Here is a 26,282-nt window from a genome sequence, read left to right on the forward strand (position 1 = left end):
AAGTTCTTATCTGTCTGCTCCCTTCGCCTCTCTCCGTCTCTGCAGGTTTCTCTCTAGATCTGAGACTCTAGCTTCACTCTCCCTCTCCCTGACTCAGCTGCCCTTCTGCTTTCCCCATCCCTTCTATCCCCTCCTCTCTCCCCTTCCTGCCCTCCTCCGCTCCCCGCCCCCACCCCAGGCAGACCCTACCTGAGTGAGGGGCCCGCCAGGAGTGTCAGCCGCCAGCTGCCTAGAGCTTCGGCCCCGACCCATGGCTTTTAACCCCTGAACTCCCTCCCCCAGCTCACTCAGCATTTCCTGGTCCCCGGCCTCCCCCTCTCCACCCCCGGTGGCTCAGCGGGCTGTCTCCAGGCACCCCCAGCCTGGGCTTGGCCCTCTGCTTGGGGCGGAGCTTCCAGGACGTGCTGGGACCTAGATCTGACCCCGCCCAAGCCGGAGTTGAACCCACTGTGAACTTTCAGGCACCAGGACCCAACAAGGGTAAGGGGAAATTCCATTTCCTTCCCCCTGCCCCACCGAGTTCCATGCCCATCCCTAACTTCAACCCATTCTGCACCCAGTTTTCTAACCTCTTCTCCAACCCCATTCATAATTCCTAATACGCAGTCAGCCCCCAAATGGCCATGTTCTACCGGATTCCCACTTCCCTATCCATCCCTAACCATACCCGGTACTCCAGCCTGTTCCTCAACCCCAGTCCCATCTCCAACCTCATCTCAGGTTTAGCTCTCAACACATCTAGGTTCCAATTCCCAGTCTCATCTCAACCCTTTTTCTTTTGAAAGACCCAAGGACACCTACAATTATCCCATCATCATGCCTCCCTGCTCCTACCAACCATCAGACACAAGAAGAAAATCATCAGCTGGGTGGATAGAAAGTCAACTGCCCTTGGATTTGGATGGGGGCAGAGATAGGACCTGAGAAAGCAACATTTTCCAGAAATGGCCTTTTAAGAGCAGAGCTGGAGGGGGTTAGGGAGTCACGGGACGTAGGTGGAGAGGAAAAAGCAGGAGTCGGAAAACTCTGAAGACGTAGATTGGGGGTGGGGGAGAGGAAGGAGGAAGGGGTGGTGTTTTGGGAATGAGTAGGTGTCTCCAGGAACTATGACTGGGTGGAGCCCTGAGTTAATCCTAGGGGGTGGAGGGCACAGGATTAGGGATTAAGAAGGACTGAGGTGGGGTCAGAGTTTGGAAGAAAACCAGGGATGTGGACCAGATGAAGTCTGCAAAGAGTGAGAGAGTGGAGGTGTCACGATGAGGATAAGGAATAGAGATGGCTGGGGCAAGGGCTCACATGGAAACTCATACAGTCCTTGTTGATGGAGTTCAGGTTTGGATGTGGAGATCAAATCTAGTGTCAAAGGGTAACTTTTAAAACGTGGTCTTACCATGACTCTCTGACATATATGAAATGAACATATGTCAAAGATTGTATCTTGACTCATTAATAAATGGCAGAGCCAGTAAGAGAGCCATATGCACACAGACAACAAGGAATGCTGAAATGCATTTACAAATAGATGCAAAACTGGCTATTCCACCCTGGGAGGAGGAGGGAAATCCATTGTACTTCCACCTGGCAAAATTCATTTAAACAGTTATGGACAAGAATTATTTGCATTGCTCTCAGATATCTACAATTTAGAGCCATAAAGTAGTTCAAAGACAGTAAAGGGTACAGAGACCTCATAAAATCAGATAACCCATTTAACTTTGCATTGGGGACACCTCAATGTCCAATGTTGGGTCCATTTCAAAGTCTTTTGCTGAGAAGAAAAATATGGCTTAATATAGGAAATGAGTAGAGTTTGTGGTTAGGTTAAGGATGGGCCTGATGACAGCATTGGAAATGCCATGAGTTTGGGGAGGTGAATGAAAATTGGATGAGAATGGGTATAGAGTTGGATGTGGTAGTTGTGTTGGTTTTGGGATAGGATTAGATTGTAAGATGGGAGGTATCTAGGGATAATTTGGTGATGGGGTACTGTTGGGTTGGGGCTGAAGATGGAACCAAGATTGAGGTTTTGGATGGGGAAATGTTGCGATGTGGCTGATCTGGGGTTGTGGGTTGACATTGGTGATGAGGACTAGCCATGAGGTTGAGTGTCTATGATGCCGTAGGTTTTGGGGGATGAGCTGGGTCATACCCCACCTCTCAAGGTGGAAGAAAAGTCATCGTCTTTCTCCATCCTGGACTTCTCCCACCTCACAGGGTGGAGTCTGAGTTCACTTTTTGAGTGGAGTTGTGTTCAGGTGGTGTGGCTGGAGGGAGGATGCCAGGTTAAATGAGGCAACCAGCTTGTGTGGGAAATCAGGGTACTTGTGCCCTCTTGTGACCTGGGTCCATGCTTCCAGGGAAGCCTTTCTCACCTGAGAAGGGCTGGAGCCTGGAGTGAGGGTGGTTGGCCTTGTCATTTGCTGAGGGGTGAGTGCCAGGTCAAATTGATGTTAGGGGTTATGATTGGCCGAACACGGGATGGGTAGCTCTGGTCGAAGTGAGGTCATGGGCCCACCAAGGGCTGGGCAACTTCCACCCCCTCACTTGATGAGCAAACCCACGGCTGAAAGTCACACACAAACTGGACCAAATCCAAGTGCACTTCTGTCACAAGTGCAGGTCTTTCCTCCACCACAGAGAGTTGGGCTGGAGAAAGAAGAAAGGATCTGAAAAAGATATGGTGTTCCTAGTGGTTCTGACCTCAGACTCTGGAGCTAGACTTCCTGAGTTCACGTGATGTGACCGCTCTGTGCCTCAGCATCCCCATTTGTAAAATGGCACAATCAATAGCACCTGCCTTATGGAGAAAGGTTAAATGGATTAATACATGAAAATGCTTCGAAGAGAGTGTGGCATGGACCAAGGGCCACAATGCTCTTGTTAAATAAGTAAAGCTTAAGATGGAGGCATCCGACGGTTCCGGGAGGCCCCTCCCTAACTTGGCTTCAAAATGGGATTCTTTGTCAAGCAGGAACTGGAACTTCTGGTTGGAAATGCTAGCTGGGATGAGAAAGTAGGCCCCACACCCAGGCCCAGAGGAGGGGCCCCAATGCAAACATGAAGGGAGGGGAAGACCGAGAGACACAAAGGGCTAAATACACAGAGACAGAAGGATGGGGCAGGTGGGAGAGGACAGAGAAAATGCAGAGAAGGACAGAGGCACAGAGGTAGAAAGAGAGAGATGCCCAGTGAGAAGCAGAATCTTGGTGAGAAAGAGGCACAGAGAGTTGAGAAACATGGATTCTTCTTTAGAGCTGGATCTGTGTTATTCAGGATGTGGCTCCAGTCATCACGCATCCCATGCATCAACAACACATCACTTTCATCCATCAGAATAGCAAAAATTAGAAAGGTCAGTCTTGCCACCTACCTGCATGCCCACATCCTCTGTCTCCTCTCCCATTTCTCTAGGTGAACAGTCTGCACCTGCGACTAAGATAGACGCCTCCACTGGTGCTGGTATCCTGTTCCCCTCTTGCCTTCTGGAGGGCATTGCTCCAGCCAGCAGTTCTCTGTTCTCTTTCCTGCAACATATTTTTCTTCTTCTCCAAGGAGCAGCCCCACTAGCATGCAAATATACTACAGTTTCTCCCATCTCTCATTAAAATTTGAAAACCAACCAACAAAAACTTTCTCCCCACTCTCATGTTCTCCTTCAGCTCCTGGCCCGTTTTCTGCTCCATACAACTGCAATCCTTCCCTAAAAAGCTGGCTAAGCTCACTGCCTGCAATTCCTGTCCTCCCGTCCTCCCTGGAGCCCACACTATGAAGGCTTTCTCTCCCGCTGCTGCACCAACCATGCCCCATTTTAGGACAACAGTGACCTCCATGGTGCTGAATCCAAGGGCCATCTCTTCAGGGTTTATCTTACTTGAGTTATCAGCAGCATTTAACAAGTGGACTACTCCCTGTTTCTTTCCTTGGCTTCTGGGACACTATACTCTCCTGGTTTTCCTCATCACTCACTGGTTGATTCTCATCCGTGTCTGGAGATGTTTCTTCCTGTCTCCCCAATCTCTACATGGTGGAGCACCTCAGGCTTCAGTCCTTGGCCTTCTTCTCTCCTCTGTCTATATTCACTCCCTTGGTGATCTCATCTGGTCTCGTGGCTTTAAATACCATCTACATGCTGACGACTCCCAAATTTATGTCTCCAGCCAGGTCTGACTCTCAAACTCTCCACTTAACATCCAGCTGCCTACTCAACATCTCCATGTTCAAAACCAACTCCTGTTCTCTGCCCTTCCCATGTTCCAAACATACTTCTCTTGTGGTCTTGGGTTTCTCAGTGGATGTTCACACCATCTTTTTCATTACCTGGTCAATACTTCAGTCTCACCCTTGAATCCCTTTTCTCACACCATACATACATTTTGTTACCAAATTCCATCAGTTCTACCTTCAGGGTGGATCCAGAATCTGACCATTTCTTACCACCTTCCATCCTTGCTACCCTGGTCCCACCCAGCCTGCATCATCTCTCACTTGGATTACTGCGAGTTTCCTATCTGATCTCTTTGCTTCTGTCCCTGTTCCCTACACTCTAATTTTAATGCAGCTACCAGAATGACCTTTAAGTCAGAGCAGGTCACTTTTCTCAAAACCCTGCAGTAGCGTCCACTGCACTCCAAGTGAAAGTGGCATTTCCTTATGGTTGGCATATAAGACCCAAGACCAAATGGCCTCTGATCCACCTCTGATGTCATCTTCTGCCATCTTCTCTTCTCTTGTCCCTCTAATGCCAGGCATGCTTCCATCTCATGGCTTTTGTACCTGAAACCCTCTTCCCCCAGATGTCTGCATGGTCCCCTGTATTCTTGTCGTCTTCTTCATGAAGGCCTTCTTGAACACTATACTTGGGAGTCTCCAGGACAGGTTCAGTGATTCACTAGAAGGACTCATAAAACTCAGAAAAGTTGTTATAGTTTTGGTTTCTTACAGTGAAAGGATACAGATTAAAATGAGCAAAGAAAAAAGGTGCATCGGGCAGAGTCCAGGAGAGACCAGGCATGAGCCTCCACCTGTCTTCTCCCAGTGGAGTTTGTGGACAGTGTATAATTCCCCCAGCAATAATGTATGACAACATGCCGGAGCATCGCCAGCCAGGGAAGCTCACCCAAGCCTTGGTATCCGGGGTTTATATTGGGGGTCAGTCATATCGACATGACTGCCCACTTGTGTGGCTGACCTTAGCTCCAGATCCTCTAGAGGTCAAATTGACACAACATGTCCCTAGGTCCCTACCATAAGTCACATTGTTATCATAGATTATCTGGCATGGCTCAAGCCCCAGATAGACAAAGATTCTGTTACTCGGCAGGATATTCCAAGACCACAGAAGCTATCTCCCAGAAGCCAGGCAAGGGACAAAAGTTTCATTTCTTTTCTTATAGTGTCCTTGTCTGAGTTTGTGGAGTGTGCAGGATTCGTTGTAGTGTGCAAGATTTGGACAGTCCAAGCCTGCTGGGTTGAACAACCACCCAACATAAAATTGCAATTCTCCTCTGATATTCTCTATCCTGTTACTCTGCTTTATTTTACTCTATGGCATTTACTCCCATCCATCAGACGTTATGTTTTACTTATTCATTTGTTTCTGTCTGCCTCCCCTCTAGAATGTGAACTCCCTGAGGGAAGAAATGTTTAAATATTTTACTCCTAGAACAATACCTGGTACACAATCAGATTTAATGAACATTTGCTGAATAAGTAAATGAACTATAGGCATTAAATATTTACTGAATGAATAAATATGTGGTACAGGCCGAGAAAATGGGGGTCGTGACCAACTCAGTTTACCACTGGAGGCTGTATGAGCAAAGAGAAAACTGTTCTCATGAAAGCAGGATGTTGGAAAACTGACAACTGCATCTGCCACCTGAAAAGGTGCTGAGGGCTAAGCACAGTGTTCCTTGTGATTATCCGAAGGAACATCTGAAGGCTGTTATACAAAGAAAGCAGTTATATGTACCTGTGATAAATTAAGCAGCTGACCAACCGTTACCACTCCCTCCCTGCTCTTTCTACCTAATATAAATGAAGGGCTGTAGAAGCTCAAGGCTGCCTTTGCTCACCAGAAGCAAGGAGCCCCCTGACCCCTTCTTTCAAAACAGATCTGTTGTCTTTGTCTTTATTTCTGCATTCGTCCCCCTTTGTTCACTTCCATAGGAACCGTCAACGGCAAATATGGATATTGTTGAAGGTGTGGAAAGGGAAAAACTCTTCTTTACTGAATGAATAAATATGGATATTGTTGCAGGCATGGAGAGGGAAGAACCCTAATTTTTGTTTTGTTTTGTTTTGTTTTGTTTTATTTTGAGATGGAGTCTCTCTCTGTTGCCCAGGCTGGAGTGCAGTGGTGCAATCTCGGCTCACTGTAACCTCAGCCTCCCAGGTTCAAGCAATTCTCCTGCCTCAGCCTCCTGAGTAACTGGGACTACAGGCGCCCGCCACCACGCCTGGTAATTTTTTGTATTTTTAGCGCAGACAGGGTTTCACCGTGTTAGCCAGGATGGTCTCTATCTCCTGACCTCGTGATTTGCCCACCTTGGCCTCCCAAAGTGCTGGGATTACAGGCGTGAGCCACCGCACCTGGTCAAACACTTCTTTTTTAGACAAAAACTTGCCAATATTTGGTGAAATTGATTAATAATAGGCCTTTAGGCCCCTTGGTCCCACTCCTGTGTGAATGGTCAAGAGGAGTCTTATATAGATGTATAAGTGGCACACTCAAAGTGAAGGTAACCTAGGTATCCATCATCGGAGGACCGGGTTACTAAACATGGTGGATGTATACTATGCAGTGGTGCTTCTTACATCCTAACACGCACTGAATGCCCTGGCAATCTTGTTATATATAGTGCAGATTCTGATTCAGTTGGTCTGGGTGAGATCTAAGACTCCAGTTCTAATAAGCTCCAGGTGATTCAGAAGCTGCTATTTTCTGCACCACGCTATGTGAAACAAGGGTGAAAACTAGAGTAGTGCTGTTCAGTGGGACTTTCAGTGATGATGGAAATAATTCTATCTATAATATATCTATGCTGTCCAATATGGCAGCCACTAGCCACATATGGTTATTGAAATGTTGTGAGTATGACTAAAGAATGGAATTTTAAGGTGTATCTAATTTTAATTAATTTTAATCAAAAGTTAAATGGCCACACCACTTGTGGCTAATGGCTACCATATTGGACAACATATGTCTAGAAGACTCTGGGGCAGTTAGAAGCAATGAACTAGATGAGCAAACAATGATGCAGATAGATCGTTAGAAGATTATTTGACAAAATCAGACGACCTATTTCATAATACAAACTGACTCCTCACCTACACTTGCCTTCCTTCACACACTATTTAATTGAATGTAAAATACTGTTGATTATATTTGCACTGTTATTTTGTAGACCACTCAGAAAGAAAAAGAAGTTGTCAATTAAATTATGACATGTAAGACATCACGCTGAATTAAGATGTGAGATGCCTCCTAATTTCAGAGATGTTAAAAATATGAAAAGAATGTGTCTTTAAATCAACAAAATATGGTGCTCAACCAACACAACTGGAACTTTGAGTTGCAAAAATGATTAAAGTAATCTTTAAACTATTTTTACTTAGCTTTGTAGAAGGATGCAGGATGAGAATTATAGCGTGAGTTATATCATGTCACTGGGGGCCCAAATCTACTCAAGTACACAGCTTCTTTTGTCTCCTTTTTCCTATAGGGCTTGTATGACTGCTGTGTATTAAACCCACAGTGTGTGTTTATCACCTTGACACAGAAGATGCAACCTCCACAAACTCAGACAAGGACACTATAAGAAAAGAAAATGATAGGCCAATATCTCTGATGAATATAGATGCAAAAATCCTCAACAAAACACTAGCAAACTAAATTCAGTAGCATATTAAAAACATCATACACCATGATCAAGTGGGATTTATCCCTGGGATATAAGGATGGTTCAACATGCACAAATCACAAAGCGTGATATACCTCAACAGAATGAAGGATAAAAATTATATGATCATCTTAATAGGTACAGAAAAATCATTTGGCAAAATACCACATCATTTCATGATAAAGACAGTCAACAAATTAGGTATAGAGAGAATGTACCTCACACAGTAGAGGCCATATATGACAAATCCACAGCTAACATCATACCCAAGGGTGAAAACTTGAAAGCTTTTCCTCTAAGATCAGGAACAAGACAAGGATGCCCACTCTAGCCATTTGTATTCAACATTAGCACTAGAAGTCCTAGCCATAGTAATTAGGCATGAAAAAGAATAAAATGCATCCAGATCAGAAAGAAAGAGTAAAATTACCTCTGTTTGCAGATGACATATCTTATATGCAGAAAACCCTGAAGAGTCCACCAAAAAACTGTTAGAACTCATAAATGAATTCAGTAAAGTTGCAAGATACAAAATTTGGTTGTGTTTCTACATCCTAACAATGAATTATTAGAAAAAAATTGAGAAAGCAACTCAATTTACAATGGCATCAGAAACAATAAAATGCTTAAAAATAAACTTAACCAAGGAAGTAAATAATCTGTACACTGAAAACTATAAAACATTGATGAAAAAAATTGAAGACAACATAAAGAAATGGAAAGATATCCCATATTTGTGAATTGGAAGAATTAATACTGTTAAAATGTCAATACTAACCAAAACTATCTACATTTTCATTGCAATCCCTATCAAAATTCCAATGGCATTTTTTTTCCACAGAAGTAGAAAAAATAATCATAAATATGGAACCATGAAAGACCCTGTAACCTTGAGCAAGAAGAACAAAGCCGGAGACATCATACTGTCTGATTTCAAAACATACTACAAAGCTATAGTGACCAAAACAGCATGGTACTGGCACAAAAACAGGCATATAATCAATGGAACAGAACAGAGAGCTCAGAAATAAATCCACACATTTACCGCCAACTGATCTTTAACCCAAAGGAAAAGGATATTCTTTTTAACAAAAGCTGTTGGAAAAACTGGATACCTACAAGGAGAAGAATAAAATTGGACTCCTATCTCATGCCATGTATAAAAATCAACTCAAAATGGGTTAAGGATTTAAACATAAGACCTGAAACTGTAAAATGATAAGAAGAAGACCTGGGGAAAAAACTTCTTGACATTTGTCTGGGCAATAATATTTTAGATATAAAATATCTAAATAATAAAATATATCAAAGCACAGACAACAAAACAAATGGGGTTGTATCAAATGAAAAAGCTTCTGTGCACCAAAGGAAACAACCAACAGATAATGATCAACAGAGTGAAAAGACAACCTACCGAATGGGAGGAAATATTTACAAATGATGTATCTGATAAAGGGTCAATATCCAAGATATATAAGGAATGCAAAAACTCAACAGCAAGAAAACAAATAACCCAATTAAAAAATGGACAAAGGGCCAGGCGCAGTGACTCATGCCTGAAATCCCAGCACTTTGGCAGGCTGAGGTGGGTGGATCACCTGAGGTAAGGAATTTGAGACCAGCCTGGCCAACATGATGATACCCTGTCTCTACTAAAAATACAAAAATTAGCTGGGCATGGTGGCAGATGCCTGTAATCCCAGCTGCTTGGGAGGCTGAGGCAGAAGAATCGCTTGAACCCAGGAGGTGGAGGTTGCGGTGAACTGAGATCACACCACTGTACTCCAGCCTGGACAAAAGGGAGACTCTGTCTCCGGGAAAAAAAAAAAAAGGGCAAAGGACCTGAATAGACATTTCTCCAAAGAAGACATACAAGGGATCAAGTATATGAAAAGGTGCTCACTATCACTAATCATCAGGGAAACACAAATTAAAATCACAGTAAGATATCGCCTCCCACATTTTGGAATGACTAGTATAGAAAAGGCAAACAATAACAACCTTGGCAAGGATGTGGGGGAAAAAAAAGTGAATCCTTGTACCCTGTTGGTGGGAATGTAAGTTGGTGCAAGGAAATGAAATTGGTATCTCAAAGTAATATCTGCACACCCATGTTCGTGGTGGCATTATTCATAATGATCAGGATATGAAAACAACCTGTGTGTCTGTTGATGGATGAGTGGATAAAGGAAATGTAATATATTAATATCAGTATAATTTAATATTATTCTACCTTATAAAAGAAAGAAATCCTGTCATTTGTGACAACATGGATGGACCGGGAGGACACTGTGTTAAGTGAAATAGGTCAGACATAGAATGACAAATACTGCATGATCTCAGTTATATGTGAAATCATACATAATTATATTTTCACTTATATGTGAAATCACATATAATTTCACAATTATATGTGAAATCACATGTAATTTCTCAATTATATGTGAAATCTAAAAAACTCAAACTCTTAGAAGAAGAGAGTAGAATGGTGGTTACCAGAAGCTGGGGGAAGGGGTGGGAGGATGAGGAAAAAGGAGGCAGCCTCTACTTCCCAGCAATCTTTCGTGCATGTCCCAAACCTGCCACCTTCGGGTTCCCCAATACTGTGCTGTCTCCATAGAACATAAGGTGAGTACAACATTCTATTTTATCTGTACTCTGTAGTATCCAAGCACAGAACTTTGAGAAGACAGACACTAAGATCATTAGGTCATTCCCAGGCAGACCCATCCAAGGGTGCCTGGTAAAGGTTTGGCAATGACTGTCCAGCAAAGCCCTATCTCTAGTGTTTTTCAATTTCAGTGCAGTAAATACTCCTACTTTGGCTATTGTCAAGCTACTGGTGCATACAGAGTTGGGGAGCTGGAAAGAGATGTACAGAAGCTCATCATTACAGACGTAGTACAAGAGACATACCTCACTCCCAAGCATAGGTATTCATTGAAATAATTAGCAACAGTTGAGTTTTGAGTATTTACTGACAATTTTTTCAATCAATTATGTAATTATAAGCTTATGTAATTTAATTTTTAATAATGGCTGCATTTAGCAACCAGCTCTCGAAATTCCTGAAAATTTGCCGGTAGACTCCTGCGAGCATGTATGAGCTGGTCCTGGCACACATTGGGCCTGCCGCCCAGCCCACGTTTATTGACCTCGTTACTCACAGAGACTCTGCTTTATTTTAAAATTATGTTTATGGCTTCTTGTCTGTCATCTCCTGCTAGAATATAAGCTCTGTGAGGGCAGGGATTCTGACTGGCTTGCTCACAGCGCTTCCTCCAGCACCCAGAACAATACCAGGTGCATAGCAGATGCCCAATAAATAGACCAATGCCTGGCGTGTAGTAGGTACTCAATAGCTGTTGATGAGTGAAAGTAAGAAAGAGAATGAGATTCCTAACACAATGGTTTCATGTAAATTAGAAACAACACCGTGACACTGCGTTGTTTTCCAAGGATGCAGGGCATTCAAAGTCATCTGTGTCGGTGCCTGTGGGAAGGGAGGGGAGCACAGCCAGAGATGAAGAGTGGAAATAAATTAATAAAACGAGAGAAAGGCTTTGCCTGGACAGGAACTGAAGCCTGTGATTAACTCAACTCTCCTCACCTGAGATCTGATTAGGAAAAAGAGGACATCTTCATTTGCATAGAATTTTCCAGGAAACAAGGCAGTTAGTTCTCTGCCCTGGACCACAGGGGCTCCAGGGAGGAGGCTGGTAGAAGGCAGTCGTGCTCAAGGTCACTCTGCAGGGCTGAGGTGTTACCGTCTAGAAACCTGATACAGTGGGGTGGACGGGGGATTCCCGAGGAAAACCACGCAAAGAGGGAGGCAGCCACTTGTCAGTACACAGCTCCCGGCTGGGCATGGTGAGGCCACTGTGTACCTGTTTCTTGAAGTAATTAAATGAATGGATGAGGCTGGGCGCGACAGCTCACACCTGCAATCCCGGCACTTTGGGAAACTGAGGGAGGTGGATCGCTTGAGGCCAGGTGTTCGAGACCAACCTGAGCAACACAGGGAAACCTCGTCTCTACAAAAAATTTGAAAAGTATCCAGGCATGGTGACAGGCACCTGTGGTCCCAGCTACCCGGCAGGCTGAGGTAAGAGGATCACTGGAGCCCAGGAGGTTGAGGTTGCAGTGAGCCATGATTGTGTCACGGCACTCCAGCCGGAGACTGAGCAAGACCTTGTCTCAAAATATAAAAAATAAATAAATGGATGAATTAATACAACTTAGGATGATTCCATTTTTATTGTCATTATTTATTCGGTTTTTAGAGACACTAAGCATGTTAAAAATTGTCTTCTTTGGAATGCAATGCCGGTTTAAGGTGTCTGTGCTCCTGCCCTCTGTTCCTCTGTGATGGTGACACAGCAAGGGTGGGGGCATGGTGGGGAGAAAACGCTTGAAGCAACTGATCTGGGAAAGGAGAGATCAGAGCCGGAGTAAAGATCAGGTTGCTGGGGACTGGGGCTCCTGGGTCTGAGGGAGGAGGAGCTGGGCCTGTCCTCCTGGGTCTGAGGGAGGAGGGGCTGCAGCCTGGACTCCTGGGTCTGAGAGAGGAGGGACTGGGGCCTGGACTCCTGGGTCTGAGGGAGGAGGGGCTGGGCCTGGACTCCTGGGTCTGAGGGAGGAGGGGCTGGGCCTGGACTCCTGGGTCTGAGGGAGGAGGGGCTGGGCCTGGACTCCTGGGTCTGAGGGAGGAGGGGCTGGGGTCTGGACTCCTGGGTCTGAGGGAGGAGGGGCTGGGACCTGTCCTCCTGGGTCTGAGGGAGGAGGAGCGGGGGACTGGGGCTCCTGGGACTGAGGGAGGAGGGGCTGGGGCCTGGGCTCCTGGGTCTGAGGGAGGAGGGGGCTGGGGGCCTGGACTCCTGGGTCTGAGGGAGGAGGGGCTGGGCCTGGGCTCCTGGGTCTGAGGGAGGAGGGGCTGGGGGCCTGGACTCCTGGGTCTGAGGGAGGAGGGGCTGGGCCTGGGCTCCTGGGTCTGAGGGAGGAGCGGCTGGGGTCAGGACTCCTGGGTCTGAGGGAGGAGGGACTGGGGCCTGAGTGCAGAGAGGAGGGCCTGGGCAGCTGACGAAGTCCATCCCACCGTGAAGACCATCATTTGTGCCGCATCGTTTCCTCAATCCAGCTTCGGTACTTGCACAGGTTGGTATAGACACCAGGGTAGCCAGGCAGGGCGCAGCGCTCCATTCCCCAAGACACAAGGCCCTGGAGCTGTCCTCTGCACACCAGGGGTCCCCCAGAGTCACCCTGAGGGGGAGGAACAGAGATAGAGACACCGATGGACAGGTGGCTAGAGCCATGGCACAGAGAACCCAAGAAGCAGAGATAGTCAGGGAGACAGGAAGAGACTCTGGGGTGGACAGTTAGGGACACAGTCCTGCCCCAGCTCTGAGGTCTCAATCCCAGAGGTCAGGGCACTTCCTTCCCCCTCCACTGGGTCTGGCTCTGTCTCTGTGTGCACCTGCCTGTCCCTTGAGTCTCACCGGGCCCCTCTCTGTTCGCTCCATCTGTAGAACACTTGTGTGTCTCTCTTTTTCTATTTCCCCGTCTCTGCCTCTCTCAAGGATGCATTCAGATTTCTAGAAGCCTCAGCACAGCCTTTCCCAGACCCATATGAGCAGATGCCACTCTGCGATCTTTCCCCAACCTGCCTCATCCTACTCCACCAACTACCCTAAGAGGGTTATCCCCACCTGACAGATGAGGAAACTGAGGCATGAATGCTTTGAGTCCATTACCCAGGGGGTACAGGGCTAGGAAGCAGGGTAGCCTGGCTATCGGAATCTCTCCATCCCTGCAGCTCACTCTCTTTTGAAGACCTCTGCAGAATTCCATGCTCCTGACATTGTCTGCCTAAATCCCAGTCCCACATAATCCCTCCCCCAGCTCCCATCCTGAGCCTTACCTGACAAGAGTCCTTCCCGCCCTGGGGAACTCCTGCACAGACCATGCCAGGCGTGATGGCTTTAGAATAGGCCTTCTGGCACACCTCATCCGGTGAGATGTTGATGTTCACACATTGCAGAGAGGCGGGGTACCTGGCTGGGGGAGCACTGCAGGATTATGACTGGGTCTACCCTCCCATAAGACCCCAGTGTCCGGGCCCCCAGCCCCTCCTCCCTCAGACCCAGGAGTCCAGGCCCAGCCCCTCCTTCCTCAGACCCAGGAGTCCAGATCCCAGCCCCTCCTCCCTCAGACCCAGGAGTCCAGGCCCAGCCCCCTGCTTTCCAAGACGCAGGAGTCCTCACCGATGGGGCTGGATATAGTTCCCCAGCCTGACACTCGGCAGGAGGTCCCGGGGCTGGCACAGGCCTGGGCGACCTCAATGGGCCTGACTGCCCTCCCGATCTGCGCGGGCTGCTGGAGCCGCAGCAGCATGAGGTCGTTTTCGTGGGTCTGGGAGTTGTAGTTGGGGTGCGTCACCTGGCGAACCACGCGCAGCACCTGCTGGGTGGCCTCCCACCTCCTCAGGTTGTGTTTACCCAGGGCGACCTGAAGGATCCTGGCCACGACCCCCAAGAGAAGTGCTGCTCAGTGTCTGAGCCGGAGACCCCTCCCCACCCTCCCGCCCGATTCCCTGGCCAGGTGATGAGTCTTCCCTGAGGTCTAGCCTGCTTCTCACTAACGGCGGCCGAGCATTCTTGGCCTCCTGTGCCCTTCCCCATGACCAGGGCATTCTCTCGGCCCAGCCCCAGCTGCCTCTCCTTCTGCTCTTGGGCTGAGCTCCAGCTCCTGGCTTGGGAAGAAGGTGATGATTGGGAGAGCTTGGCTCCGTTCCAGGGTCTGTGCTGGGCTCTGTGCTTTGAGTTGTAAGTGAAACTGCATTATGACTCTAGGCTGTAAATCAGAACTGATATTCTGGAGTAGGCTCCATTCCGTTTCTAGTCTGGGCTCTGGGTTCTAGACATCTTAGACTTTTGACTCTATGCTAAGATCAGGATTCTAGATCTAACCTGGATTATGACTTGATTTTTTTTTTTTTTTTTGTGATGGAGTCTCGCTCTGTCATCTAGCCTGGAGTACGGTGGCACGATCTCAGCTTACTGCGACCTCCAGCTCCTGGTTCAAGTGATTCTCCCGCCTCAGCCACCTCAGCCTCCCGAGTAGCTGGAACTACAGGTGCCCACCACCACACCCAGCTAATTTTTGTATTTTTTAGTAGAGACGGGGTTTCACCCATATTGGCCAGACTGGTCTTGAATTCCCAACCTCAACTGATCCGCCCCCCTCGGCCTCCCAAGTAAAGGAATTACAGGCACGAGCCACCGTGCCCGGCTGTGACTTAATTCCTAGAGTCTGATGTTGGGTTTCTGTTTTGGGATAGGCTGAGGGTTTTATTTTGAGCAATGGATTAAGACCTGGGCTATGGGTTCTGGACACATTGATAGCTCCGATTTCTGGATGGTGCTCTGGGTTCCTTATTAAACTCTGGTTTATGAGCCGTTCTTAGACAACAGTATGAGCTCTGTGCGCCAGCTGGGGTCAGGGCTCTCAACACTGGTCTGAGCTCTTGATTCTACAGGTCTGTTTCATATTGGATTATAGGGCTCTTGGTTCTGGACTCTGATCTGAGCCCTTGACCTCAGGTTGGGCTCTGGGTTCTAGTTGGAGCTCCAGGTTATGGCCTGGATCCAAGATTCTAGAGTCTGATTTGCATTCTGGCCTTTATATTCTAGACTCTGGCCTGAGCTTTGATCTCTAGGTTCTAGACTGACCTTCTGTTTATGGCATAGACATGGCTTATAGGTATTTTGACTTCTTGGCTGGGGTCTGGGTTGTAAGTTCAGATCTAGAATTTAGGAGGGGTCTAGGTTTTATATGGGGCTTCCGATTAGGATCTCCATTCTGGGATTTGTTTATTTATGTATGTATTTATTTATTGAGATGGAGTTTCACTCTTGTTGCTAAGGATGGAGTGCAATGGCGCGATCTCGGCTCACTGCAACCTCCGCCTCCTGGGTTCAAGTGATTATCCTGCCTCAGCCTCCCGAGTAGCTGAGATCACAGGCATGCACCATCACACCTGGCTAATTTTGCATTTTTAGTAGAGACAGGGCTTCTCCACGTTGGTCAGGCTGGTCTCGAACTCCCGACCTCAGGTGATCTGCCTGCCTCGGCCTCCCAAAGTGCTAGGATTACAGGCATGCACTGCGCCAGGCACATTCTGGGCTTTAAACACTGGGTTGAAGTCTGTATTCTAGGCTGCTCATAGCGGAGCTATAGACTGGACTCTGAACGAAACCTTGGATGTGGAACAGCCTCCAGATTTTGCCTCTATTCTTAGAGTTGTATGTTCCAGCTGTGAGCAGGGTTTCAGTTCTGGATTTATGGCTAGACTGTAGGTCCTGAACTGGGCTCTGAGTTCTACGTAGTCTCCTTAGTTTCTGAATGTAGACGGGGTCCTGAATTCAGCCACCAATCTGGATTGGGCTAAGCTTGGTCTTGATGTAATGCGTGGCCTCTGGATGAATCACTGGATTAGATGTTTGGTTCTCAGCAGGCCCACGGGTTCCAAGCTGCCCATCTGCCTTCAGAACCTACGCTGAGTTCGAGATTTACGGAGGAGTCCACATCCCGAGCTGTGGTTTTGGTTCCAGGCTCTTCTCTAGACCTCAAACCAGGAGCCAGCCACTACATTGGGTTCTACACAGAGATCCAGGTTCTCAGCTCAGTTCTAGGGCTTTAGACTCTAGAATTCACTGGACACAGGGACAGGGGAGGGGGTCACTTACGGGCGGCCGCAGTGAGCAGCGGTGATGACCCACTGGTCTGAAAGCAGGGCACCTCCGCAGAGGAAGCGCCGCCCGGGACCCGCCAGCAGGGCCGCCTGCCACGGCTGGGAGCTCCGGGTGCATGTATAGCCACCAATTATCTTGTTCTCATCCTCTTGGCTCCGTGTCATGTCTAGGAGTGGACAGGATTGGGTGGGGAAAGTAGATGAGCAAACACTCTCCACTTCGCAAGTTTGTAGGATTCCAGAACTGACAAATCCCCTTCCTTTTGGTCTAACCCCTAAACCGCCCACTTCTATCCATCCCACCCAGGGTGAGACATGTCCCATAGTGACCCCGTTATTGCCCCAACACAGAGAGTTTTCTGACTCATCTCCCAAGTCACCTCCGTAGCATCTCTTATTTTGTGCCATGGCCACCTTATCCAGGACCTTGCTACATCTACGACCCTCAGCTCTACGCTCCCATAATTTCTGTGATCACTTCTCGAAATATGCCACATTTCCCCCCTGTGAGTCCTTCCCCAACACATTCCAGGGCCTCCCTGTCTCTTCCCCAAAGTTCCCACTCAGTGGGACCCCAAGGATCCACCATCTCTTGCCCCACACTTGCCCCCAGCCACCTCGCACACCCCACAGCACGATCCCGCCACCCCATCGTCCTTCTCCACCTTCCCTCTGACAACAAAACATCTTTCCCACGTTTTCTTTCCTAGCACAGTCAGGTAGAACCCTGTGATCTTTCTGTTATGACCCACTCAGGACCTAATAGTTCTCTACGATTCCTTATTTATTTTGCACCAGATCTTATAAACACCTCTCTCCCCAGTCCCGCCATTTCCCAGCACCTCCACAACTAGGAATTTAGGCCTCCAGCACGCTCCCCCGCCATGATCCCCAGACCACTCCCGGCTCTTTCTTACGAGGTCACCATGAGCATCCAGGGGCCCCAAGGACCCATTCCCCATCTCTTCTCAGAGTCTCCAGGGGAGCCCCTTGTGTCATACCCAACCCTTCTCTTACCTATAGCCAGGACTTGAAGTGCTGTCAGCAGGAGGAACATTTTAGGGGCTGAGGGCCAGGTTCTGTCAAATGCAGAGAGAAAGTGAGAGAGAAGGAACCTTCAACAGAACCAGGGGCTGAGAGGCAGAGACAGCGAGGGCCACTTACCCAGAGCCCAAGACCCTCAGCGACATGAAGACAGAGCAGAGAGGTAGGGACCAGAGACCAGGAGGGCGGGGCCTGCAGGCTCTGCGGGCGACAGGCGGGAGGATGAGGAGCAGGGCGCAGGTCCCTCCTTGATGTCTTGGTGAAGGAAGGAGGGGAGGTGTCTCTCTTCCTAGTCACGCTGGCAAAGCCTTTTATCCCTGGTCAGGACAGCTGGCCCTGCCCCCACCTCCTGCTGCCCTGCTTCTGATTTTTTTTTTTTTTTTTATTGCCTAGTTCCCATTCCAGAACTCCCTGATCCCATCCCCTCCCTCCCCTCTCTGGCCAAAAAAGCAGCCACAATTGTTCATGAGAACCCGCCCCCGGAAGATGCTATAATCTAGAAGGAATCCTGGGAGGGGACCCCAGGGCAGGGTGGGCACGGGAGGGTTCTCAGTTGCTGGAGGTGGTGGATCTGGTGGTGGAGTCAGGAAACCAGGGTGGGGAGCCTCAGAGGAAAGGGCAAGAAGGGGCTGAGAGAGGGAGGAAGAGAGGCACTGAGAGAGGGAGTCACAGTAGGGGAGAGAGAGAGAGAGAGAGACAGAAAGAGATGGAGAGACAGAGAGCCAGAGAGAAAGCCAGACAGAGACACAGAGAGAGACACAGAGAGACACAGAGAGACAGAGAGACACAGAGAGTGAGACAGAGAGACAGAGAGCCAGACAGAGACACACACAGAGAGAGACGGAGAGAGACAGGGAGAGATGGAGAGAGAGACAGAGACAGAGAGACACAGAGACAGAGAGACAGAGATAGAGAGACAGAGACAGAGAGACAGAGACAGAGAGACACAGAGACAGAGAGACAGAGATAGAGAGACAGAGATGGAGAGACAGAGAGAGATGGAAAGACAGAGACAGACAGAGAGGTACATAGACACACGCACACACACACACAGAGACAGAGAGTGAGAGAGAGGGAGAGGCAGGGGGAGAGAGAGAGGCTGGGAAAATGAATGAGAAGATAGGACAGTGGAGAGAGAGGCTGGGAAAATGAATGAGAAGATAGGACAGTGGAGAGAGAGGCTGGGAAAATGAATGAGAAGATAGGACAGTGGAGAGAGAGGCTGGGAAAATGAATGAGAAGATAGGACAGTGGAGAGAGGGGTCCAGGAATGCGAGCACAGAGGGAGATGTGCTCATGAGAGGAGGAACGGAGGAGAGAGGTGGAGAAAGAGGTGGAAGCTGGCTGTGACAGGGAACAGGAAAGGCAGATGGTGGGAAAAAAAGACAGAGGAAGAGGGAGACACAGAGGTGCAGAGAGAGACGGGTGTGGAGAAGTGGAGAGAGAAAAGCAAAAGGCGGAGGCAAGAAGGTGGAGACAGAATGCAAACAGACACACAGAAAGAGAAAACAGTGGAGAGAGGGGAGAGAGGCTGAGACGCCCCCACCACGAGGCACTCACCACAAACACACAGAACAACAGCGATGATGATGATGAAGGCAGTGTGGGCATGAGACGTGGAAGAGAACGGGACATGGTGGGAGAAAGAGGACAGGACAGGCAGGCTGATGGCAGAGGGGAGACAGGAAGGATGGGCACCTACAGGGGATGGGGACAATAACAGAGGAGACAGAGGCAGAGATGAGAGATGGCAGCGCCAGGGAGAGAGGGAGAGGCGGGGTGGGATGGAAGACAGGCAGGAGGTGGGTGGGAGATACCTGGACCTGGAGCAGAGCTGCCCACCTTGCTTTCTCACTTTCGACTCCTAAGAGATGGGGGAGCAGAGGCCCCAGCAGGGAGCAGGAAGGTTGGCGCCAGAACTGCCGTTCCCCAACTTGGGATCTGCAGAGGGGTGGGGAAGAGCTAGGTACAGAGACAAAGTGAGAGCTGGACATGCGAAGAGAGAGTGACAGAGACCCAGAGAGGGGGACAGAGACCCAGAAAGAGAAGGGGACAGAGATTCAGACACAGAAGGACAGAGTCTTAAGAGATGGGGTCGGAAATTCAAAATGGTAGAGGGTAGAGAACAGGAGAGAGAGAGTGAATGAGGTGGGGAAGGAATCTGGCCAGCCTGCAGAGGGGTTCTGGAGTTGGGGGGGTTCCATCCTCATTTGGGGGAGGGCCTACCCTCCTCAGCCCCTCCCCCAGCCCCTTACATTCCCCAATGCTTGTGTCTGTCTGTGGGCCTGGGCAGCCCCATACCTGGACCACGTGGTGACTCAGGAGGCTGCCTGCCTCCCTCGGCTACCCCAACTGTTACCCCGGCCTCAGCCTGACTCAGCCTCCCTCTACCTGGACACCCACCTAGGTTGGCGCTTTGAGCTGGTACTTGGCCTGGATCTGTCTCTGCACCTGGGGACGCACTGTCTGTGCACCTGCATCTGGATGCACACGCCCATCTCTCCCCAGGTGCCTTTCTGTGATTCCCGAACTGTTTCTGTTTAACTACAGGCCGTCTTGCTTTGTGTGAGCTGAAGGCCTCGGGGAGCCTTCCCGGCCTCCTCTGCCATGGTTCAGGCTCTGCGTCAACACAAAAACCCCCTCTTCATGTTTTATTTATTTATTTACTTTTAAAAATTATTTATTTATTTATATATATATTTTTTTTGAGACAGAGTCTCGCTCTTTAGCTCAGGCTGGAGTGAAGTGGCTCAATCTCGGCTCACTGCAACCTCTGCCTCCCGGGTTCAAGCGACTCTCCTGCCTCAGCCTCCTGAGTAGCTGGGGCTATAGGCGCCCACCACCATGCCTGGCTCATTTTTTTGTATTTTTAGTTTCGCCAGAGACGGGGTTTCGCCATGTTGGCCAGTCTGGTCTCAAACTCCTGACCTCAAATGATCCACCCTCCCTGGGCTCCCAAAGTGCAAGGATTACAGGCGTGAGCCACCGCGCCCGGCAAGAACCCCCTCTTTTAAGAAAGGATTCTCTTGGGACCCAGGGATGGGGCGGCAGGAGGGAGCCGCTCTGTGGTGACGAATCATCTCTGCGCTGGATGTGGCGGTGATGACACGATTCTACACATGAGATAAAGAGACACAGAAGCCCACGTGTGCACACACACACACATGTGCAAAGAAGCGCGTGTGAAAAATGAACCCGCAGTGTGATCTGCAGTCTCGTTAATAGTTTGGTTTCTGTGCTGATTTCCTGGTTTCCATTCTGGACCTACAGTTACACGAGGTGTCGCCACGGGGGGAAGGAGGTGAGGGAGATTCCCGACACTGTGTGTGTAGCCTCCTGTGGGTCTGTAATTATCTCAAAGGAAAAAGTTAAAAATAAAACAGAATTTCCTAGTAAACACAAGGTCTCCTTGTTCCTAAAAAGAAACTCTATTTAAGCAGAAGGCCTTGGTCAACCCCCAGGAGCCCGAGAGCGGCTCCTTTATGCCACTCTTTCCCTGGGATCCAAGAGAATCCTTTCTTTAAAGGGTGGGCGGAGGGTGGGCAGGCGCGGTGACTCACGCCTGTAATCGCAGCACTTTGGGAGGCCAAGGCAGGTGGATCACCTGAGGTCAGGAGTTCAAGACCAGCCTGGCCAACATGGTGAAACCCCATCTCTACTAAAAATACAAAAAAAAAAAAAAAAAAAAAATGAGCCAGGCATGGTGGTGGGTGCCTATAGCCCCAGCTACTCAGGAGGCTGAGGCAGGAGAATCGCTTGAACCCGGGAAGCAGAGGCTGCAGTGAGCCAAGACTGAGCCACTTCACTCCAGCCTGGGTGACAGAGTGAGACTCTGTCTCAAAATAAATAAATAAACAAACAAACACACAAACAAATAAATAAAGAGGGGGTTCTTGTGTTTATGCAGAGCCTGAGCCAGGGCACAGAATGCCTGGAAGGCTTCCCAAGGCCTTCAGCTCAAAGGTAGGGACACAGCTGGAGATGTAGCCGATGAGACCCTGTTCACTGCCCGTGGCTCCCAAGGACCCGCCGCCCCCAGCCCGGCCCTCAATGCCCATCGTGCCGTGGCCGGGTTGCTGGGTCCTCTTCCCACCACATTCTAGGTTCCCGGGGTATCTCGCTCCACCACTCCACCACCTGCTTGGCATGGTCTTGTTTGCTGTGCCATGGGCATCGACAAAGATCTGACGAATGAATGAACACAGGGCCTCAGTCGCTGCTCCTGTGTGAACTCACGGTCTGGTGAGACAGGCCAGCGGGGCCACAGGAAACTCCATCTGGTGTCACATGTGCTCCCCCGGAGGAGGCTGAGGGGCTGGATGGAGCCCCAGGTGTGGGAAAGGGTTCCGGGAGGAGCGGCTGTCTTAGCCAGGTTCTGCAGATGAATAGGAGTTTGCCAGGGAGGATGGACAGTGTGAGGAGAGGGTAGCAGGGAGGTGAGTGGTTTCCAGTAGGGATGGTGGGGCAGGAGGATGGTGAGAGAGCTCAGAGCATAGGAGAGAGGAGTGGCCAAGACCAGTAGGGCCCTGGTGCTGCAGGGGTGAGAATTTTACTCCAAGGGTAATGGGGGGTGGTGGCATGATCCTGAGTAGGGGAGAGCAGAATCCTTTGGGATACTCGGGTCTGGAGCTCAGAGTGATGGGGCGTCATGGCACAGATGGCACTGGACACCAGCGGTGTGGAGCCCACCTAGGGAGAGGGTATACGGTGAGAGGACCCCACTGAAGACTCACAGCTCAGGGGATGAGAAGCAGTTACCCCAGGGGTAGGAGTGATTGAAGAGCTAAGAGGGACACCAGGAGGGAGCAGTGTCAGGAAAGTTGAGAGCTTTTATTTCTTTTTAAACAGGGTCTCACTCTGTTGCCCAGGCTGGAGTGCAGTGGTGCAATCACAGCTTACTGCAGCCTTGAACTCCTGGCCTCAAGCAGTCCTCCCACCTCAGCCTCCTGAGTGGCTGGGACTACAGGCACGTGCTACCACAACCAGTTAATTTTTGTATTTTTTTGGTAGAGACGGGGTCTCACGATGTAGCCCAGGTTGGTCTCCAGGGCTCAAGCAATTTGCCTGCCTTGGCCTCCCCAAGTGCTGGGATTACAGGCGTGAGCCAGCGTGCTGTGCCCAGCCAGAGAGCATTTTTTAAATGAGGGAGTGGCGGGGGCAGGGGCGGGGCCAGATGCCTGTGGAAGGAAGACAGGTGATGGGTGATTCTGGAGAGAAAGGTTTTCTGTGGTGTGCTAGGGGTGGAAGCTGGGAGGAGCAGAGGAGACCACAGGTGCAGACAGCTCTTGGCTGTTAGGGGAGGAGAAGGGAGCTTGACAGTGATGGCTGTTTATGAGAAAGGAAAACCCGGATAGCACTTGGAACAAAGACAATCGGTCACATGTATTCTGTGCTCAGCAAAGCCAGGGACTGTGATGAAACCTTGTTTTTTTTTTTTTTTTGAGACGGAGTCTCACTCTGTCACCCAGGCTGGAGTGTAGTGGCGGGATCTCGGCTCACTGCAACCTCTGCCTCCTGGGTTCAAGCAATTCTGCTGCCTCAGCCTCTCAAGTAGCTGGGACTACAGGCGCCCGCCACCGCACCTGGCTAAATTTTGTATTTTTAGTAGAGGCGGGGTTTCACCATGTTGGCCAGGCTGGTCTCAAACTCCTGACCTCAGGTGATCCACCCACCTTGGCCTCCCAGTGTTGGGATTACAGGTGTGAGCCACTGTGCCTGACAGATGAGACCTTTTTAAAAATGTTTAAACTTTAAGAAAATTTCACCATTTTTTAATTGTTGTAAAATAAACATAGCATAGGCCGGGCACAGTGGCTCACGCCTGTAATCCTAGCACTTTGGGAAGCCAAAGAGGGCGGACCGCCTGAATTCAGGAGTTTTGAGACCAGCCTGGGCAACATGGTGAATCCCTGTCTCTACTAAAATACAAAAGAAATTAGCTGGGCATGGTGGCGCGCGCCTGTAGTCCCAGCTACTTGGGAGGCTGAGGCAGGCAGTGAGGCGGGATCACACCACTGCACTCCAGCCTGGGCAAGAGAGTGAGGCTCCATATCTACCAAAAAAAAAAAAAAAAAAAAAAAAGCGTAAAATCTAGCATTTTAACCATTTTTAGGTACAGTTCAATGGGATTCAGCAGATTCGCATTGCTGTATAGCCATCACTACTCTCTAACTCCCCCAGACATTTTCATTGTCCCCAAATTGTGCACCCACTAAATGATAGCTCCCTGCTTCTCCGTCCCCCAGCCCCTGGCAACAATCATTCTACATTCTGTCTTTATGAATTTGACTACTCTAGATCTAGGTACCTGACATAATAGGAATCAGTAGGAATCAGCCTTTTTTTTTTTTTTTTTTAAGAGATAAGTGTTACTCTATCACCCAGGCTGGACTGCAGTGGTGCAGTGGTGCAGTCATAGCTCACTGCAGCCACAACCTCCTGGGCTCAAGTGATCCTCCCACCTCAGCCTCCTGAGTAGCTGGGACTACAGGTGCACACCACCATGCCCAGCTAATTAAAATTTTCTTTTTTGTAGAGATGGGGTCTCCCTATGCTGCCCAGGCTGGTCTTGAACTCCTGGGCTCAAGTGATCCTCCTCCCACCTCAGCCTCTCAAAGTGCTGGGATTACAGGTGTGAGCCACTGCTCCTGGCCAAAAGGAATCATATTATATTTGTCCTCTTGTGACTGGCTTATTTCACTCAACCTAATGTTCTCAACATTCATCCACGTTGTAGCATGTGCCAGGATTTCTTTCCTTTTCTAAGGCTGAATGCTATTCCATTGTGTATATAGACCAGATTCTGTTTAACCAGCCAAGTTCTTTATCTGGGTTAGTGTTTTCCCTTTGTTTTCCTCCCTCTTTCCCTTCATCCCTCCCTCTTCTCCCATCTGCCTTCCTTTTCTCCCCCACCTCTTTTCAGCAAATATTTATCAAGCACCTACTGTGTACACCCTCATAGTTGTAGAGGATACAGCAATGAGCACAAAAGATACCCCTTCCAAAAAAAATCTTTGCCCTACTGATCTCTATATTCTGGAAGAAAAAGAAAGTAAATAAATACAATATATGACATTACAAGTTATGCGGGTCTATGAAAAGGTGGCACCAAGGGCCTCCCTGCAGTGAAAGGGGTCTGTAGGTTTGGGAACTGCAAGACGGCCAGTAGGGGGCTGAGTGGGTGAGGGGAGAATAAACAATGAAGGCTGTGAGGTCATGGAAAGTCTGGACTCCTCAGGAGAGACACTGTCTTGTCCCCATTTTACAGACAGGGAAACTGAGGCTGAGAGAGGAGGTGGCTTGTCCAGGGTCCCACAGCTGGTAGGTGCAGGAGGCAGCAGAGACTCCAGGACTGTCTGAACCTCCACTCCACGGTCTTAACTCTTCCTCTGTTGTCTCCCAAGGCCACTATCAAGTTCATTTGCACACCGATGTGTGTGTCCAACACGATTTGAACAATTTCATGAGAATTAACTCGCTGACACCTTCCCCTAGCCATGGGAGAGCTCGCGAGTACCTCCGGTATTGTTACTCCCCTCATTGTACAGATGGAGGAAGCCTGGACGGAAATGCTCGGCCACTCGCCAAGGTTACACAACGCTGAATGGGGGCGCCATGATTTGAACCCAGGTGGGGAGCTCTTAATCACCTCACGAAATGTTCAAGAACAAAGGAGTGGATGGTGCAACCAGCGATGTGGTGGGATCAGCCCCAGACATGGGGAAAGATGCCTCTTCCATTGTTTCAGGAAGGAAGAAGGAAAGGGCAGGTCAGGTGCGGGTAGGGTGTGGGCCCGATGGCAGGAAGTCGAGGCTGGTCTGTCCTGTGGCTTGTTTCTTCCCAGGAGACGTCAGTCGGCTCATCTCAAGGGGCCTTGGTGGGTGGGGCTTGGAAGGCTGAGGGTGGCGGCGAAGGGGCCCAGGTGATGCTGAGGATCATGTTTCAAGGGGCACCTTCTCAGCAGTTGGTGGATTTTTTTTTCCTCCAACTTCCTGGATGTAGACAAAGAGAAGGCGCCTGCAGGACTGGGTGATGGCGGGAGGGATGCTGGGACTGGGGAGCTGAGGGTCGCCAGGGCAGAGGGGACTCTGGGGCTGTTCTTGAACTCCTGGGCTCAAGTGATCCTCCTCCCGCCTCGGCCTCTCAAAGTGCTGGGATTAAAGGTGTGAGCCAGTGCACCCGGCCCAAAGGAATCATATTACAGTTGTCCTCTTGTGACCTGCTTATTGCACTCAGCCTAAAGTTCTCAGGGGGTGGAGACAAGGGGGCTTGGTGGGGAGGCTGCCTGAGGAGGGTCAGACGTCTTTAAGGTGGAAGAACAGGTATGGCGCCCACAACCACAGCACAGAGGCACGGGAGGCTGTGGGCTGTGGGATTTTGTGGTTTCAGAGGTGGAGCCCTTCCGGATGGAGATAGAGGTTGGGTGTGACTGTGGGAACAATGGCGGGGGAGGTGGTCTCTGGCCACGTGGAGGTAGTGGGATGCAGAAGCTGGGGGGGTCCTATCTTTGAAAGTTGGGGGGGTCCTCTCTCCTGAAGCTCCCCACTGCGTGTGTCAGCCAGTGCCTGTCCCTCTGTCCACTTATCATA

At 49.4% G+C, this 26,282-nt stretch overlaps 1 protein-coding gene across 5 annotated transcripts; it reads right to left on the reverse strand.

Annotated features, from left to right (window-relative positions):
- Positions 1 to 12,158: 12,158 nt before the first annotated feature.
- On the reverse strand, positions 12,159 to 18,834 carry KLK14 (kallikrein related peptidase 14). 5 transcript variants are annotated; one of them, XM_050771621.1, is made up of 7 exons: positions 17,815 to 18,834; positions 17,668 to 17,729; positions 16,646 to 16,817; positions 14,162 to 14,415; positions 13,819 to 13,955; positions 12,997 to 13,160; positions 12,159 to 12,326 (listed from the first exon to the last, which is right to left on the reverse strand). In XM_050771621.1, exons 1-6 carry the CDS (start codon positions 17,838 to 17,840, stop codon positions 13,008 to 13,010), a joined length of 804 nt encoding a protein of 267 aa, XP_050627578.1. In that variant the 5' UTR covers positions 17,841 to 18,834; the 3' UTR covers positions 12,159 to 12,326; positions 12,997 to 13,007. The 5 variants fall into 5 exon arrangements, 4 of the variants coding, with proteins under 4 accessions (XP_050627578.1, XP_050627577.1, XP_050627576.1 ...); XM_050771620.1 differs by having other exon boundaries at positions 12,159 to 13,160; XR_007721715.1 differs by lacking the exons at positions 17,668 to 17,729; positions 17,815 to 18,834 and having other exon boundaries at positions 12,159 to 12,595; positions 12,777 to 13,160; positions 16,646 to 17,588.
- Between the last annotated feature and the right edge of the window lie 7,448 nt (positions 18,835 to 26,282).

Source organism: Macaca thibetana, chromosome 19 (genome assembly GCF_024542745.1).
Source record: "Macaca thibetana thibetana isolate TM-01 chromosome 19, ASM2454274v1, whole genome shotgun sequence".
Lineage (NCBI taxonomy): Eukaryota > Metazoa > Chordata > Mammalia > Primates > Cercopithecidae > Macaca > Macaca thibetana.